Source organism: Vicugna pacos, chromosome 5 (assembly GCF_048564905.1).
Source record: "Vicugna pacos chromosome 5, VicPac4, whole genome shotgun sequence".
NCBI lineage: Eukaryota > Metazoa > Chordata > Mammalia > Artiodactyla > Camelidae > Vicugna > Vicugna pacos.
Genome location: NC_132991.1, coordinates 94,025,735 through 94,044,204, shown reverse-complemented (window position 1 = coordinate 94,044,204; position 18,470 = coordinate 94,025,735). Strand labels below are relative to the sequence as shown.

General features: G+C 36.2%; 1 protein-coding gene across 3 annotated transcripts in view; it reads right to left on the bottom strand.

Moving 5' to 3' along the window:
• Positions 1-5,872: 5,872 nt before the first annotated feature.
• RBM44 (RNA binding motif protein 44) overlaps positions 5,873-18,470 on the bottom strand; it is a 36,817-nt gene continuing 24,219 nt past the window's right edge. For 2 of the 3 annotated variants that reach the window (XM_072961938.1, XM_072961940.1), the window contains exons 13-16: positions 17,452-17,740; positions 11,608-11,753; positions 11,296-11,440; positions 5,873-5,960 (exon numbers count right to left, since the gene is read on the bottom strand). In XM_072961938.1, coding sequence (XP_072818039.1) covers positions 11,317-11,440; positions 11,608-11,753; positions 17,452-17,740 — 559 coding nt within the window. In that variant the 3' untranslated portion in view covers positions 5,873-5,960; positions 11,296-11,316. Of the gene's footprint in view, positions 5,961-6,146; positions 6,236-11,295; positions 11,441-11,607; positions 11,754-17,451; positions 17,741-18,470 lie in introns of those variants that run through there. The other variant, XM_072961939.1, reaches the window with a different exon arrangement.

Below are 18,470 nucleotides of genomic sequence, written 5' to 3'. Positions count from 1 at the left end.
TGTGACTACAGTCCTGTCACACAACAATGTGAACTACTATGTAAAAGTCGTTCTAATAAACCCGTAAGTCCAAGAACACTGACAAACCCTGAGCATGAGAATGAAGCAAAACACATCAGTGCACACCACGATCAGACTACTTAAAACCAGTAATAGAGAGCTGCAGGCAGCCAGGGAAAAAATGTTGTGTACAGAGGAACAGAGATAAAGGTGACAGATGAGTTCTCATGGGAAACAATGCAAACCAGACAACAATGGAGCAGCACCGCTAAGCACTGAAAGAACAAACAACAAAACGCACGTTCCAAAGACAGTTTTTCAGTAATTCACTCATACAAAGGAGAAGATTTTGCAGGTGTCCTCACCACCAGGGTGACAACTTAAAGGTTCCACTTCAGTTATTATCAGTGAGGAATTAGTGGTTCCAAAGATATATTTATAAGCAGTAACAACTCAGCTCTGTGATTTATTTGCACAGCACAGTACAACAGCACCTCCTGAGCACTCAGCTTCATCAGGCTTCAGGTTTCAAAGCCTTAAGGGAGTCCTGCTGGCAAAACCAAAGCCCCTGGGAATTGCAAGTGGCTGAGGACAATGGTTTGCATATTCTCCTGTTTCCCATAGTGCCTTCTCCAAAATCAAACAAAAATCAAGAAGTGAAAAGCAAATCCTACACAAAACTATGCTGTCAGCATCACTTGGAGAATTTTAGAACTATAAAATAACTGAGTAAAAGAGAAAAATCATCAAATGTCAGGGCGTGGCTCTCACATGCCACCCCACCTTAGCGGAGAGCAGAGGCAGACAGAAAAACTGGAGGCAGAAGAGGGAGGCCATCAAAGGGGCCTAAGGGTGATTTGGAAATCACCAGAAAGATTAAATCTTAACATCACAGAGCTACCTAGAGCCACTGCAGAAAACCAGATGAGATTTCACACATGAACTGAAGAGCTCCCACTCTGACCCTCCAAGACTCCATTACAAATACATACCACCACCACACTGCAGGTGATCAGGAATAAGAGACAGGTCTAAGCAAATATAGAGAATAATATTCTGACTGCACACTGTAAGGCTAAAGACACAGAGAACTTTATACAAATGCTGTTCTCTAGTCAGTAAAGGCTTCTCCCGGGGGTACGATCTGGCGATGCTGTAATGACTGGATGTGTAGGCTAGGACTGAACAAACACAGGTGTGTCTGGATGCAGAGACTGACAGAAACACACATACTTCCTAGTGCTGCCTGGTGAGAGGGCCTATGACGAACTCCAAACAGGAGTGAGCACACCTATCGACCAGTTCTTGGTTTCTAAACATGATTCTCAAATAAAGGGAAACATAGCTTGTTAAAGAAGTGACTGATTCCAGGGTTGGGGCAGAGAATGTGTAAGATGAGCCTAAAATACTCTGTGGTGCCAGAAAATAAGTACTTGAAAAAGGACGGCAATTTTCAATGACACAGAATCCAACCTGAAGAAGCTCCTACTGCCTAAAGCTAGAATAATCTGAGCAACAAAACAGACAATGATAATATTGTATTATAACTCACAGAACAAAGTCAACACCACTGAGTCCGTATTGATATAAATAACTGAGTAAATACATGGGGGAGAAGGGACAGCTTTTCCTTACAGGACAATTCTGAGTAATAAACGTAGAGGGAAAGAAAGACATACAAAACCATTATCAGACAAGCACCACAAGATTAACTGTTTCAGGCAAGATTTGCTGATGGATGCTAAAACCAGTAAGCAAAATTTTAGGGGAAACAGATACTGCACACTATCAAACATCTCCCTCAACCACAAAGGAAAAATAGTAATACAAATAAAATAAAGTAATAGTGGAGAAAACCAAGGAAGGCCACCACAGACAAGTGCTGAAGCATGACATCACCCATGAGACACGTAACATGCACCCCAGACACGAGGTGCTGAGGACCTCTTCTGTGGTGCTCTTCGCAGAAACTGCACAGCCTCAATCTCATCAGGAGAAAACAGCCGATTCATCAAAATCAAGAGACATTTAATAAAAACAGCTGATCAAACACTCATCAAAAGTGTCACGGTCAAAAAACACAAGAAAGTACTTAGGAGCTGTCCCAGAGTAGAGAGGATGAAGAAAACACAGTAACTGAATGAAATGTGGGACACTGAACTGGAACAGAATAAGAACATTAGGGGTTAAAACTAGCAAAATCTGAGTAAGATCTGTGGTCAGCAGTATTGCATCAGTACTAATTTCCTGGTTTTGATCATTTTACTATGGTTATATAAACTGTTAACATTAGGGGGAAGCCAAACGAAGGGCATACATGAACTCTCTGTATTATTTTTGCAACTTCTCTGTAAGTGTGAACTTGTTGCTAAGTGAAAAGTTACGCGAGCTTTTACCAAACCATCTGAACACTGCTTGCTGTGCTTGTTTCCTAGAAGTTCTTAGTGGACACTGTAAACACTCCTAGTTACTCAGGAGTGTGTGTGTGTGCTTGGGGGAGGAGGGAAGAAGGGAGGAAGAGGTTGGAAGAAAGAGAAAAAGAGAGAAGAAAGCAGAAGCCTCTTGATCCAGTTATATCTGAATTAATTTCTGGAGTTGTCAATTATGTGAGTTAATTTTACTTTTTGGTGCGTTGGCTAGTTTCAGTTGTGTTTCTACCATTTGTAATCAAGTGCCCCTTAACTAACATGCTAACTGACAGCCGGCCGGCCGTGGGGTGACGCGGCCCCTGCAGCAGCGGCGCCTGACTGCAGGCTCTTCTGCTGTAACGAGTGCTGCGGTGAACGCTGTACTGCACCCCACACCTACGGGGGCAGGTACTTCTGTCTCCCGTTTACACACCAGACAACTGAGGCACAGGGAAGTTACACAATGCCCAAGGCTGAACACAGCTCCCAAAGTTGGGGCAAGAATATGAACCAAGAAAACCTGGCTCCAGGGTCTGCCTTCTTAACAGTCCGGTTAGAAATCAGGCACGAGGGTGGCTCTCCGCTTCCTGGCAGGAAGAGCAAAGTCATGCATAACAACCAGTGACCACAATATAAATGACATCCTCTGATCTGTCAGGGGACTATTACTACCAAGCCGCAGTATCATGATGCCATTACCATGTGTGTTCTATATAAATACTAATAGCTGGGAGTTTATTGAATACTCACAGCTCATACCTGTTTTATCCCCAAGAACCAGAATTCAGGCAAAGATACACAGGACCTGGAAACAGTCTTACACTGTTCCTAGCAGTTTTCCAGCGATAACTATTACAGCTGTGCTAGTTTTTATTGCTGATGTAACTAACACATTACCACAACCTTGGTGGCTTTACACTTCTGGAAGTCAGAGGTGGGAGACAGGATTCACCAGGCTGAAAACCAGGATGTCAGCAGGGCTGCAATCTTGCTGGTAGTTCTAGGGGGCAATCTGTTTCTTTGCTTTTCCAGCTTCTAGAGGCCACTTGCACTTCCTGGCTCCTAGCCACCTTCTTCCATCTTCGAAGCCAGCAACAGTTGCTGGAACCCATCCTGAAATATCATTTCTCTGGTCCTCTCTTCTGCCACCCAGACAATCCAGGATCATCCTCCCATCTCAAGGTCAGCTGATCAGCACCCTTACTTGCTTCTGTAGCCTTAATTCCCTTTTGCCATGTGACACATTCACAGCTTAGGGCATGAGGGCTGGTCAGCGGGGAGGGCCATTATTTTCTGACTACAAGAGCAAATACTCATTAAACATTTTATTACATGCAGATAAATACTCTGTAATAGTAACAATGATCAGTATGTAAAAAATGTTAAGTCAGTGTACACAGAACTCGGGCTGAAGAACTATTTCTTTAAAAAGAAACTACCTGTAATATGGAGGTTCTCAGTTACATGTATTATCTCCTGTGACCAGAATTAACATTGGCATCAGGCAGAGCCAACTGGAAATTTTTAGTCTCACTTTTTAAAGTGATAGTCTCAGGGCATTTTACAACATTCCAGGTCTCTGGGTCTCTCCAAACATAATTATCTGTATATTCCAGCTGAGACAGCTGAAGTGCTCTTTGGTGTCCCAGTAATACATTGTGAGAGAAAAATTATTTAGCAATAATTAACTATGCTAAAAGTATCTGGAACTTTGCTGGTTGAAGATATTTGGAAACTTGGATAATTTGACCAGTCTTTTAAATTCTACAACAATTTTATATAATTAACCAATGAAAGTTAGATTTTAGAGAATTATATAAACACTGGTTTTTCACTTGCAGTTCCAAAAGATTCATGAATTAGTCCAGCTTCTACATTTTTCTTGGGAGGCTTAGTAACAATGATCAATCTAGTGCTCATGGCTAAAAGCCTTTGATCTAAAAGTTGCCTGATCTTTATGCCTTTAGGTTTTGAAGAGGACATCTTTATTTTTAAAAAAACCCTCAAAGTTATAATTTCAAATGACCTAGATTTCTATATTTTCACCAAATTGAATTCAGTAGTTTGGTCTCTATATATTCTAAGAGGGAATTCCACTTTATTAAATCCTTTTAGAAACAAATTACTAGAGGTATGCGTCTTATTGCTGCCAGTATGTTAAAAATAATGTCTAATCATGTTTTAACCTTATTCAATGCTAATTCTTAATGTAGCCTTTTCATATAAACAACCATGTAATTTAACATATAGGAAGAAACCTCCATAATTCTAGGATTTCACTAATTTGATGTATGGCCAAAAGTAGAGAATCATCTACTAATATGATTCTGCAGTTTCATTTAATAAAGTTCTTTCAAGTTACTTTTTTTTTACATCCTAAAACCCAATTCCTGGTAGACATTTGGAGGGGATCTGGTAATAAGTGGATACAAATTAATGTAAGAAATAAGTTTCAAAACTCCATGAAAGAGGAAAAATTTGAAATCCAATGGTTTGATCTATATGTATTCCATATAAACACTAGTAGGTCAATTTACACTTGGAAAATGCCATCAAATCTTCAGGAAGTATTAAATTTTACCATAGATTTTACCTTTATTGAACATAAGTACACCAAATATAAATGTTAAATGGTAACTTTTAATCAAGTGACAGCAACTAAATATTGAATGCTCTAAACATTTTAAACATTTGAAGAAAATGCATATTAAAATGTTTATCTTACTACTAGTAAAACTCCAGCTTTAAACCGTATGTTACTTTTTAAAGTAAGCAATTAAAGACATTTATGTTATCAGATAAAGTATAAAATTAGGCTTTGAAAAGTATTCCAATTTATACTCTAACCTAATATAATAGAACTTATTACAAAGTGAACATAATCAATATGGTGACTATTTAAATTTAGGTACTTTACCAAAGCACGAATGGGTTCACTCTTCCTAATTAAAACAGGGAAGATACATCTAAGTGTTTAATACTGAAGCCATAAAGATGCATTAAATGTATCATAACAGTAATTTAACTATTTTGGAAACTTAAAAATACACAGTCCCAAAATGTGTATCTACTGAGTCAGTTTGTTATCCTATAGTCCAACATAAGAGTCTTAAGGGAACTCAAACCCAACTAAGATAAAAAAATTCAGGTAAACTATATTTTTTAACATATGGAAATCATTTAATAAACTCTGAAATAATAATAAACCTTCTCTTGGTCAATATTTTAAAAACAGATTTAACACAGATTTTTAAAAATTGACACCACCTTTTTTTCTCATCCAAAATATGCAGTTTCAAGTCTTTAAGTAACAAGTTTGAAATAAAAAGTTTATAAACATTAAAAATTATCTTTTAATTTTATGGAGATCTTTATGTTGCAGAAACAACAGTTGCTAGATTTTAAGAGAGTCCTATATAAAGCAGATTATTATAAACAGCTAAATCCACTTATCAAGCCTACTTAATTACACCATCTTGCTACTACCACAATTTTTCTTAAGTGCTGCAGAACATTCTCTGTAGGAGGGAACTCATGCTTCGCAAGGAAATTCTACAGGTCAGGAAAAGAAAGACATTAACAACAAGATGTGTTGATTATGCTAAATCCAAACTTCCAGAAAAGTGTAGTTATCAGTACACGCTGCTACTAAGCCAATCATTGCCATTAAACTTATCATCAATATGAGTGTCATATACACTTATTTACCATCCCATTGCACCCTTTGACCAAGCATATCACCAAACTCTATTACTGGATTAGTAACAGAAATAGGCCACCAGATATTCAGAGAACTGTTCAGACTCCTGGTAAAAATGTGGCAATGCCTGGAAAAGAAAATCACTTCAGTGAGGTGCTAAAACTACTTCATTTACTAGGAAGAACCTAAGCCAGCATCATAAAGACAGACTCACAAAAACTGGCTTACTAATGAATATCTAGTATATGAAAATTATTGTTGTTTCAGACAGACATGACCACGGGCAATAAATCTGAAAAGGAAATTCTAATACGCACCATGAAGGAAGTTTTGTATTCATGTAAAATCCCACACCAAAGCTGCAGCTAGCCCTCACTGAGTTTACCATATGGAAACTGAGGATCAAGGAACTAGGCAAGAAAATGATATTCCGGCTACTGCTACTGCTGTGTGAAAAAACTGTCCTTTGTCTCTGTCCCAGGAGTCTCGTGTCTTTTGCCAACATCAATGAAACTATAGTGAGTTAACTTGTTTGTAAGCAGAATTAAAATCTCAGACACAAGATTTCTCAGGAAGACCTGACTTTCCATTTCTAGGTTAAGAATCTTATGTGAATTTTATCTACTTCTTCACTTATTGAAATAATGAGATAATTTCTCCTTTATTCTATTCATATGGTTAAACTACATTGATTTTCAAATCTTGAACCTTGCATTCCTGGAGTAAAGTTAATTTGGCAACAACGTATTATTCTTTTTACAAATTGTTGGATTCAGTTTGCTAATTTTTTTAAAGGTATTTTTGCATTCATATTCATGAGGCTGGTCTACAATTTTCCATTTTTGTAATGTTTTTGTCTGGTTTTTGGGGTCATGACTATACTGATTCCTCTGGATGACTTAAGACTGATGGTATTTCTTCTTCCTTAAAGGTTTGGGGGGAATTCATCAATATAGACTTTTAAGCCTCGATTTTATTTTTGGCAAGGGTTTTTAATTTATGATTCAATTTCTTTAATAAATACAAGACTAGCAAGATTTTCTGTATCTTCTAGTGTCTGTTTTTTCTTAAGTTGAATTTTTCTAGGAAGTTACCAACTTACTCTAAAAATTTTAATGTATTGAAGTCTTTCCAATGTCTTAACCTTTCAATGATAAGATAATGTAATGATACTTTCTTTCTAAAAGAATTCTTTACCTTCATTATTTGCGTCTTTTCACTTTTTTGTTTAACCAGTTTCATCAGGGGTTTATCAATTTTATATATATATGTGTGTGTGTACATATAAAACTATACTTTGTAAAGAATCAGCTTTTGGCTTTGTTGATCTTTCCTACTGTATGTGTGTTATTTCATTAGTTTCCATGTTTCTGTAATTCCTTTCTTATACATCCTTTGGGTTATTACTTTTCTCATTTTCCCCCTAACTTCTTGAATTATACTTAGCTCATTAATTTTCAGTTATTTTTCTTTTGTGATACAGGAATTGAAAGCTATCAATTTCAGTTCACATTATTCTAAATGCATCCCTCAAGTTTTAATGTGGAGGATTTTCATTATTATCCACTAAAATCTACATTCTTATTTTCACTATATGAATTCTTCTTTTACTCACTGGTTATTAACACATTTATTTCCAAACATGGGGATTTCCTATTTATCTTTTCACTACTGATTTTTAGGTTACCTTGTAGACAGAGAACACACTTTTTCATTCTTTCAGTATTAATTGAGACTGATGTTCCAGCATTTGGCCATACTCTGTAAATACCTCAGGTGACCTGAAGAGACTTTATTTTGCAGTTACTGTGTGCATTATGTTCTATACACTGTCTAGTAAGTCAAGTTGGTTATCTGGATTGTTCAGATACTCTGTATCACTACTAATTAAAAAAATTTTTTTGTTTGCTGCTTCTATCAGTTTAAGAAGTTTGTAATTGTAGGCTTGTATATTTCTCCTGGTAGTTCGAGAAATATTTGCTTTATATATTTTGAAGGTATTTTATTAGATATATACAAATTTGGAACTATTATACAAAATATTACAAAATACCATTATTCTTGTTTTATACACTCAGTATTAGTTGATACATACATTTTGATCTTCATTTCTTCTGCATCTCTGACCTTTCATCTAAAATCACTTTCCTCCTTCCTAGAGAACACTCTTAGTATTATCTTTATTACAGTGGGTCTTCTAAGTAACAAATTATCTTTGTTTTTAATTGACTAAAAATATGTTTATTTCATAATTATTCTTGAAGGGTCTTTTTATGAGTGCAGAATCCTAGGTTGGCAGAGTTATTTGATGGCTTCTGTTGAGAATCAGCTGTTAGTTTAATTGTTGCACTCCTACATTTTTTCCCTCTAGCTGCTTTATAGATGTTTTTTTGGCTTTCATTTTTCAAGCAGTTTTTCTTTGTGTGTGTGTGTACAGCCTTTTATTTCTCTTGCATATCCCTTATTCATAAAGCTCTGGGACTCAGCACATAGGTTTTGACTGGCTTTCGGCAGCTCTGCCTGGTGATCACACGGATCTTACTCAAGTAGTTTTTCTGAAATACTGAGGCCTTTTTATTTTTCCTGCTTGGGACTTGAAAAGGCTTTACTAAATTTGTGACTTGATGTTTGCATCATTTAAATTTTTTTCAAATAGTGTATCTATCCTATTTCCTCTCTCTTTTTTTGGTTAAAACTCCAGTTGCACAAATAATTAGACTTTCTCAGGATATCTTTATGTCTCTTACTTTCTCTTTTGTGTTTTCTATCCTTTTGTCTCTGTCCTTCATTCCATAATTTTCCTGACCTTTCTAATTCTCACTTTAAGTAATCTGTCTAATATGCTGTAGAACCTATTAACTGAGTTATTTATTTAAGTTATTCTATTTTTCATTAATGGGATTTCCATGTTAAAAATATTCTCAATTCCACACTAAAATTCTCAATCCTGTCTTCTGTCTCCTTGAACATAATACATCTGAATTAGCTGCCTTCTGCTGTGTAACAAATCAGCTTTAAAACTCAGTAGCTTAAAACAATGACCATCTATTTAGACTATAATTCTCTAGGTAGCAGTGGGCTGGACTCATTTGGATGACTCATCTCATCTTTGTTGGGCTCACTCATGCAGCTATGGACAGCTGCCGGGTTGCGTCAGTCAGTCTGCTGATCTACACCAGATTCTGTCACATATTTAGGGGCAGCTGGCTCTAGGCTGGAATGCCTTGGCTATCTTCCAGGTCCAGTTGGCTCTCCATATGTGCAAGTTCTGCATCTGCAGATTCAACTAACCTCGGATTGAAAATATTTGGAAAAAAGTTCTAGAAAGTTCCAAAAAGCAAAACTTGAAACTTCTGTGCTCTGGCAACTATTTATACAACGTTTATATTGTATTTACAACTATTCACATAGTATTTACAATTGTATTTGGTATTACAAATAATTTAGAGATGATCTAAAGTATACGGGAGGAAGTTTGTAGGTTATATGCAAATGCTATACCATTTTAAAGAAGGGGTTTGGGCATCCTTGAAGTCTGGCATTCGTGGAGGGTCCTGGAACCAGCAACCCCGTGGGTGCTGAGGGATGACTGTAGTCTCGTCCTCTAGCAGGCTGCCTGGGCTTCCTCCCATGGCTGCAGCAAATTTCCAAGAAAGCAGTGATCAAGGTGTCTTGAGGACTAGGCTTGGAAATGGCACAACTTGTCAAAGCAAGTGAAAAGGTCAGACCAGATTCGAGGGGATCAGAGGAGCTTACAAGTCACACTGCAAAGGGGCATGTTTATAGGGAAGGGATTAATTGTAGCTGCTTTTGCAAACATCTGTCACATATAAGTATGTTTTTTAACAGTGTGTCTGATAACTTAAATAGCTGGAGTCCCTGTGGGTAATTTCTATTACCTAGTGCTCAAGCTAGTTTTCAGTCATGTGGTCCTACTTCATTTATTATTATTTCTGATTGTGTACTCTTATTTACAAAGTAATTGGTATGTGCAAAAATTTTGGTAGAAACAATTTGAGGCCTAAAATGATATTACTTTCTTTCAGAGGATTTTTACCTTCATTTCTTCTAGGAGCATGGCAGAACTAGTAACCCCAGACCATCTCAATCTAACTTAGGTAATAAATTCCAAAGCTGAGTCATAGTCCCTCTAAGGAACTATCTATTTTGGGTTCAAAGTTATGTCTGTACGCCCGTTAGCATCCCAACTCCACTACTGAGAATTCACCAAGGCCTCGTCCCTCGGCTTCAATGCTATCAGAAGGGTCCTCTAAACTCCTAAGTGGCCCATCTGCAAACAGTACCGGGGGAAAGTGGTCCCAAACAATGGGAGTATTTCCTCGAGACTAATCTTCTCTACTCTGGCCCAGTAATGTGTAGTGTCTTGATACGGCCCTTTGCTGCCTTCAAACAGATGTCTTTATATTTATTTAGCTTTTCTAGCTGTTCTCCATGGAGAGCTGGCTTTAATCACCTGGACAGCTGCAACTGGAAACAAATCCCCATTCATTATTTTATTAAAAGGGATTCTATGTTTGTGTGGTAACCTAAAAATATATATACCAATTCTTTGGTATTGCTTTTTTTCAAGTGGTAGAGCTTAATTCCCTTCCCCTTGAGTGTGGACTGCACATTAGTGTCTTGCATCTGATGGAGTGTGGCAGAAATGATGGAGTGTGACACCTGAGGGTAGGTCACAAAAGACACCGCAGCTTCCATCTTGTCCTCTACCTCTGACAGCTCTTGCTCTGAAGAAGCCAGGTGCCATGAATGTAAAGATACTCAAGCAGCCCTATGGCAAGGCCTCTGTGGTGGGTAATAGAGGCTTCCTGCCAACAGCCATGTGAATAAGCCAGCTTACAAGCAGGTCTTCCAGGCTCAGTTGGGCTTCCTGGTGACTGCAGCCCAGGCCAACATCTTGACTGCAAAATCATGAGAGTACCTAAGCTAAAACCACTCCTGAATCCCAACCTGCAAACTATGAGATGATAAATGTTGTTTAAGTCAATTAATTTTGAGGTAACTGGTTTTGCATTAATAGTTAACTAACAAAGTATGTTTGGCTTTAGCATTTATAATATTATGCTATTATTTTAAATTTAATATTATTTTTATTTGAAAAGAAAGTAGAATCCACAACTTAAGCACTTCAGTGATACCTAAATATGAAAGATATGACTGACTTACCTCTTATTGCTTCTTTTATTCCTAACTGGAAGCAGAGTTTTCCAAAACGGAGGAAGTCATTTCCACAATAGTACTGATAGATAAGCCATTCAGAAAACCTTTATGATTTGCTCTTACTTCCTGAAGAGCATCTATAATATGGTCTCTATGCCAAAGGAAAACATACATAATATGGTCTCTATGCCAAAGGAAAACATACAAAACAAGCATTGTTTCCAAAGTAACACTTCTTACTATGGCTAAGTTATTGAAAGGAACTATATTTTTACATTCAAATTTTAAAACCAGTCAAAATATAATTGTAGTCATTACCTGCTAACTTCTGGATGTAGTTCAGTCAGTCTCTTCATAATCTTGGTAAAGCTACGCAAATTCAATGTATTTGGAGGTATGAATTGAATAGGTATATCAGGTAATAATTTAGTAGATTCAATCTGTTTACAATTCTTCTTGACACCCTAAATAAACATTTTTAAAGTTTTCTTTAAATCAGCAACGATTACATACAGACAATCAAGTTTATTCTAAATTTAAAAATTACAAATAGTAAAACCAAATTCCTAAGAAATTTACTTTGATCTGGGATTACTGTTCTACCAAGTAGATTTCCTTGAGATATATTCAGGGACATGTATTTTAAAAATGCCAAACACATGATAAAATATATAAGGCTATGTCTAAAACAGCCTTTCTCAAACAGGATTCCTCACCTGACGCACAGAACACAAAAAACGATGACTCTCTTCTCAGTTTTCTCTCAGATAGGACATAACTAGCTCCATTCTAGATGCACAGGAGAGAGCTTAATTCATTACATACATGGTATCTTAGGCTTAGGGCATGAAGGCTTAATTCTTTTATCCAACTTGACAGAGAAAGACTGGTATACATGGTAATTATAAATATATATTTATCTCTTGTACCTAAATATTTAATGAACACAACTAAATGCTCACAATATGCTGTGGGGGAGGGGGGAGAAAATTAATGCTATAAAATAGAATCTCCATCACTTATATATCTTATAATCCAACTGAAGAGACAAAATTAAGATGATCAATTACTATTAACCATGCAAGTAGGCTATAAATTGTATGAAAGCACGGTAATCCCACAGAATTTCAAGAAAGGAAAAGCTGGTACTTTAAAGCCTAGATGAAAAGTCAAAACAAGATATATAAAATATCAGATCTGTCACATCCGAACATTACATTTTACTTACCTGCTTATTGTTTTATCTCCTTCATTACATTTAAGCTCTATAAGAGCACCGATTTTTGTCTGTTTTGTTCACTGCTACTTTCCCAGTGCTTATCACTGGTATACTGTTTGAATAATACAGTTGGTATACTGTTTGTTGAATAAATAATTTGGGGATACAATAGTTTAAGTAATAGATGAAACCACAGAGAGGATGAGTTTTCTAAGAAAGAGCTAAATTACTGGTAAATAACAAAAGCTACTATTTACTGAGTATATTCTCCACCTCAGGCGCTGTTCTAAGAAATTTTCTCTATTAAACTCATTTCAAGCTCACAACATTTCTGAGGTAGGAACTCTTATCCCCATTTTAAGATAAGGATGCTCAAACACAGAGGGCAGGTAACTTGCCCAATCACATGATGAGTAGGGAGCAAAGCCAGGTTATGAATCTGTTGTTCCTAACCATCACTACTTTACCTCTCATTATAGACAATAAATGTTTTCTAGATGAAGGAATACAATGAAAAAACATTGCGAATCTGCGAGAAAAGGTGACCAGAAGTTGCTAGAGAACTTTAAGACTACAGTTTAACAAAGGTGGCACTAAGAGCCGCCCCGCCCACGTACTCTAAAATAACACACTCCTGCCTCGCCCACGGTGCCGTTTATACCATGGAACCTTCCCTCTACCAACTCCACGGCCTACTGCCTCGGCTGACAGGACTAAGAGTTCTGTTACCTGAACCAGTGAACACCCAAGTCACAGGCTGGATCAGATCCCCTGTCTAAAGAATGTGGAATTGGAACATACAGCAAATGAGTTAGTCAAATGATGACAGGAGTTTGAACTGAAAAATACTGTAGAGTTAGAATTAAGCAAAATAAAGCCTAGTGGAGGAAGAGAGAAGCCACAAGCAGACAGAAAAACCCAGTGGGCAGAGAGAAGCAGGAGAACGGGGACCCAGGAATGCGGAGGTGAGTAGCTGTATGTGCCATCTGAGAGGAAGGGAGGAGCCACAGTTTCCAAATCTGCAGTTTAGGCCACCATGCAGCCCAGCTGTACTGTTTCCTTGCTTCCTGTTGTGGATTGAGGTTATGCACCAAAAAAACTCAAAACCAAAACAAACAAACAAAAAAACCCCCCAAAACTCCATCCTAAACACAAAGTGTCATTGAGATGAAAGGAAAAGAATTCCAGGAAACGAATGATCAGCATCAAATAGGCCAAGTGGTCAAAAAGAAGGCAGATGGGAAGACCAATAAAAAAGGTCACTAGTGACTACAGAAAGAGTAGTTTAAGTAAAGTTTTACAGACTGAAGTCAGATTATTAGGATGAAGAAAGAGAAATAAAGAAACCAAGACATTGGATATAAATTACTTGTTTGGCAAGACTGGCAATAAAAACACAGAACAAATATGGATGGTAACTTCCAAAGAATGGGAAGTCAAGTGAAATGTCAGGGTTAGGAAGAGTTGTACATGACTGCAAGCAGATAAAGGTCTGTGAGCAGAAATGGAGTCACTAATGATTGTGCAGAAATGAATGGGCTAACTGCAGGAATTATGAAAGGATGGGACAAAGGACACAGGTAGAAGAGATCCTTTTATTGTACTCCTCTTAAGGAAAAAAAAAACCTAGATTCATTTATTCAACAAATATTTAATCTTTCATTCATTTACTGAAAAGGAATTTTCTCTGATCTATGGAATCAAAATAATCCCAGTAAATCTAAGTAGAATTTTGTATAGACATTGACAAACAGAATAATGAGATTTATACAGAAAGGCAAAGAGACTGGAATAGCCAAAACCACATTGAAAAAGAACCTAAAGTTGGAGGACTAATTCTATCTGATTTCAAGACTTACTATAAAGCTATAATAACCAAGATAGTGTAGTATTGGTGGAAAGTTTGACAAAGAGATAGATGGAAGAGAACAGACAATCTAGAAACAGACCCACACAAGTATGGTCAATTAATTTTTTACAAAGATGCAAAAATAATTCAGTGGAGACAGAACAGTCTTTTCAACAATGATGCTGGATCAATTCCATATACAAAACAAAAACACAAACAAAAAAATCAAAAAATACCTCAATTCATATCTCATACATTATATAAAAATTAACTCAAAATCTGTAACCATGGGTTATGCAAAGATCTCTTAGATCCAACAATAAAAACACAAGTTAAAGAAAAAAACTGATAAACTGCAATTTATCAAAATTTAAAACTTCTGCTCTGAATGACACTATTAAAAGAAAGGACAAAAAAGTACAGGTAGAAAGTATTTGCAGATTACGTATCTGATAAATGATTTATATTCAGAATATTAAAAACTCTCAGAACTCAGTAAAAAAAATGCATTAAGCTAAGTGAAAGAAGAAGCCAGACTAATAAAGCTATATAATATTCTCTTCATATGACATTCTGGAAAAGGCAAAATTATAAGAACAGAAAACAGAGCAGAGCACAAGAGAATGTTTTCAAATGAAAGAACTGTTCTATACCTTGACTGTGGTGGTGGTTACATGCCTATGTGCATGTCTAAATCCACAGACAGCTAAAAGAGTGAATTTTACTGAACATAAATTTTAAAAAATCTGTGGAACGCCTATAGGATGCTAGGCATTTTGCTGAGCAGTGGAGAGATAAGCGTGAATAAGTCAACTCTATCACCTTCCATGTGGTGTTTAAAATCTCAATGAGTCTTTACACTAATGATGAATCAATAGGAAAAGAAAGTAAAGACACAATCACTTTTTAAAATAGCACCCAAAGTAATAAAATACCTACAAACAAATCTGACCACGGATGTGAAAGACTTATATATGGAAAACTACAAAACACTGACTAAGGAAATTAAAGAAGACTTAAAGAAATGGAAATCCCATGCTCTTGAATTGGGAGAATCAATATTGTTAAAATGGCCATACTGCCCAAGGCAATCTACAGACTTAATGCAGTCCCTATCAAATTACCCAGGACATTTTTTACAGAACTTGAACAAGTCATATTAAAATTTATATGGAATCACAAAAGACCCAGAATTTCCAAAGCCATTACTGAAGAAAAAGAATGAAGCTGGAGGAATAACCCTCTCAGACTTCAGACAATACTACAGAGCTACAGTAATCAAAACACCATGGTACTGGTACAAAAACATACATAGATCAGGGGAACAGAATAGAGAGCCCAGAAATAAATCCATAGACCTATGGTCAATTAATCTTTGACAAAGGAGACAACAATATACAATGGAGAAAAGACTCTCTTCAGCAAGTGGTGTTGGGAAAACTGGATAGCAGCATGTAAATCAATGAAATTAGAACACTCTCTCACTCCATACACAAAAATAAACTCACAATGGCTTAAAGACTTAAACATAAGACAAGTCCCAATAAATCTCCTAGAAGAAAACAAAACTATCTGACATACACCTCATCAATGTTCTCCTAAGGCAGTTTACCCAAGGAACAGAAATAAAAGCAAAAATAAACAAATGGGACCTAATTAAACTTACAAGCTTTTGCACAGCAAAGGAAACCATAAGCAAAACAAAATGACAACCTATGGAATGGGAGAAAATATTTACAAAAGATGAGATTAACAAGGACTTGATTTCCAGAATATATAAACAGCTCATATGACTTACTAAGAAAAAAATAAACAACTCAATCCAAAAATGGGTAGAAGACCTAAACAAGCAATTCTCCAGTGAAGAATGGCCAACAGACACATGAAAAAATGCTCAATATCACTAATTATCAGAGAAATGCAAATCAAAACTCCAATGAGGAATCACCTCACACCAGTCAGAATGGCCATCATTCAAAAGTCCACAAATGACAAATGCTGGAGAGGCTGTGGAGAAAAGGGAACCCTCCTATACTGTTGGTGGGAATGTAGTTTGGTACAGCCATTATGGAAAACAGTATGGAGATTCCTGAAAAAACTAAAAACAGATTTACCATATGATCCAACAATCCCACTCCTGGGCATATATCCAGAGGGAACCTTAATTCAAAAAGACACATGCATCCCAATGTTCACAACAGCACTGTTTACAACAGCCAAGACATGGAAACAACCTAAATGTCCATCGACAGATGACCGGATGAAGAAGTTGTAGTATATTTTTATAATGGAATATTACTCAGCCATAAAAATGATAAAATAATGCCATTTGCAGCAACATGGATGGCCCTGGAGAATGTCATTCTAAGTGAAGTAAGCCAGAAGGAGAAAGAAAAATACCATATGATATCACTCATATGTGGAATCTTAAAAAAAAAAAGATAAATGAACATATATAAAACAGAAACAGACTCACAGACATAGAAAACAAACTTATGGTTACCAAGAGGAGGAGGGGGTGGGAAGGGATAAATTGGGAGTTTGAGATTTGCAGATACTGACTGGTATATACAAAATAGATAAATAAGTTTATATTGTATAACACAGGGAACTATATTCAATGTCTTGTAGTAGCTTACGGTGAAAAAGAATATGAAAATGAACATACATAAAAAAAACCTCAATGAGGTAAAGAGGAGAGCATATATAATAACGTAACTATATTTTATGGTTTTAATAATTATGAGATAAGGTTAGCTGTGAAAAAAAGAATGCCAAAAGTTTAATTGGCTACTTATAGAGTAACACTGTCCAAGAATAAAGAGACAAAAAGACTGCAAAGCACTGGAAAATAGCCTAGTTAAAGAGGAGTGAGTTTCTCTGTAGCTAGGTCTGCAAAAATCTTTATTTTTTCCAGGAGCAGCTGGAGCTGTACAAAAGCAGGTGAGGGTGGATCCACTGCTAGAGAAGATTCAGATTAACGCTCTCATTCCCATTTCAAGACTGCTGTCCTAGAGGTATTTGTCATACAAAGCTATTTACTGCTATATGGTACATACAAAGACCATTCAAGGGCTTGATCAAAAAAACTAACCTTTTGGTCAAAAGGGAAAAACTCACTGTCTTGCTCAGATCCCTGCTGCCTTGGCCTAGTTCTGGGCAATCTAGAAATAGAAGCGGTTGAGTTGATTTCTTTGCTGATGCTTTTCTCCAAATTATTGAAACTAACTTTATTTCCATTTTTGGAGGAAAGTGGTGACGTATATTCTCCAGGAGTTTTGACAAGCCGTACATTTACTGCTTTCCCATTTATTTCTATACCATTCATTTCTTTCACAGCCATCCTTGCATCACTGTTTTTTTTTAAAGCAAGAGATGCATATCTAAAATATAAAAGCAGAAAACCCAAAGGTTCTTTGTTAATGACTTTAAACTGCCTCAAACTTCATTATATAGACTACTGGCCAAGATATATCTTTCACAAAAATAACTGCTCTTAAAAATAAAAAAGTTACTATACTTACCTTGGGATTAGGAACATTATTTTAGATAACTAAATAAAAAACAAAGATGGGAAATAAAGATAGCATTTCTTTTGAATTATCACCCATTAATTTTATATTAAAATTTAATGTAAAACATTGGCAAAGCTGATGTATGACAGAGTTGCAGATTAGTGTTATTGGGACAATTGATTACGCATACCAAAAACATTAAAATTAATCCCTATACACAAACATAACCTCTACATAAAATAAAGCCTTTAAAGTGAAAGGCAAAACTTAAAATCATTTAGCAGAATATGTAAGAGAATGTCCTCATGATCTTGTAGTGGAAAAATACAGACCAAAAAGAGTTGGAAAATCTAACCAGAATTTTAACCATATAATTGAGAAAGTTGGGCAAGAGTCATCTTTCTAAAAGCACCAGCTCTAGTGTCAATGGAAGGAGACATATCAATTCCGAACAGCAGCTGTTTTCAAAAGATGGGACTATGGATAAATTTTTATAACCTCCTTGTATTTCTGTGTTTAACTATATTTCCAAAATTTCCACTTTAAGTAATAAAAAACCATTAAGTTTCTTTCAAAGGATTCAAAAAGACATCTAAAG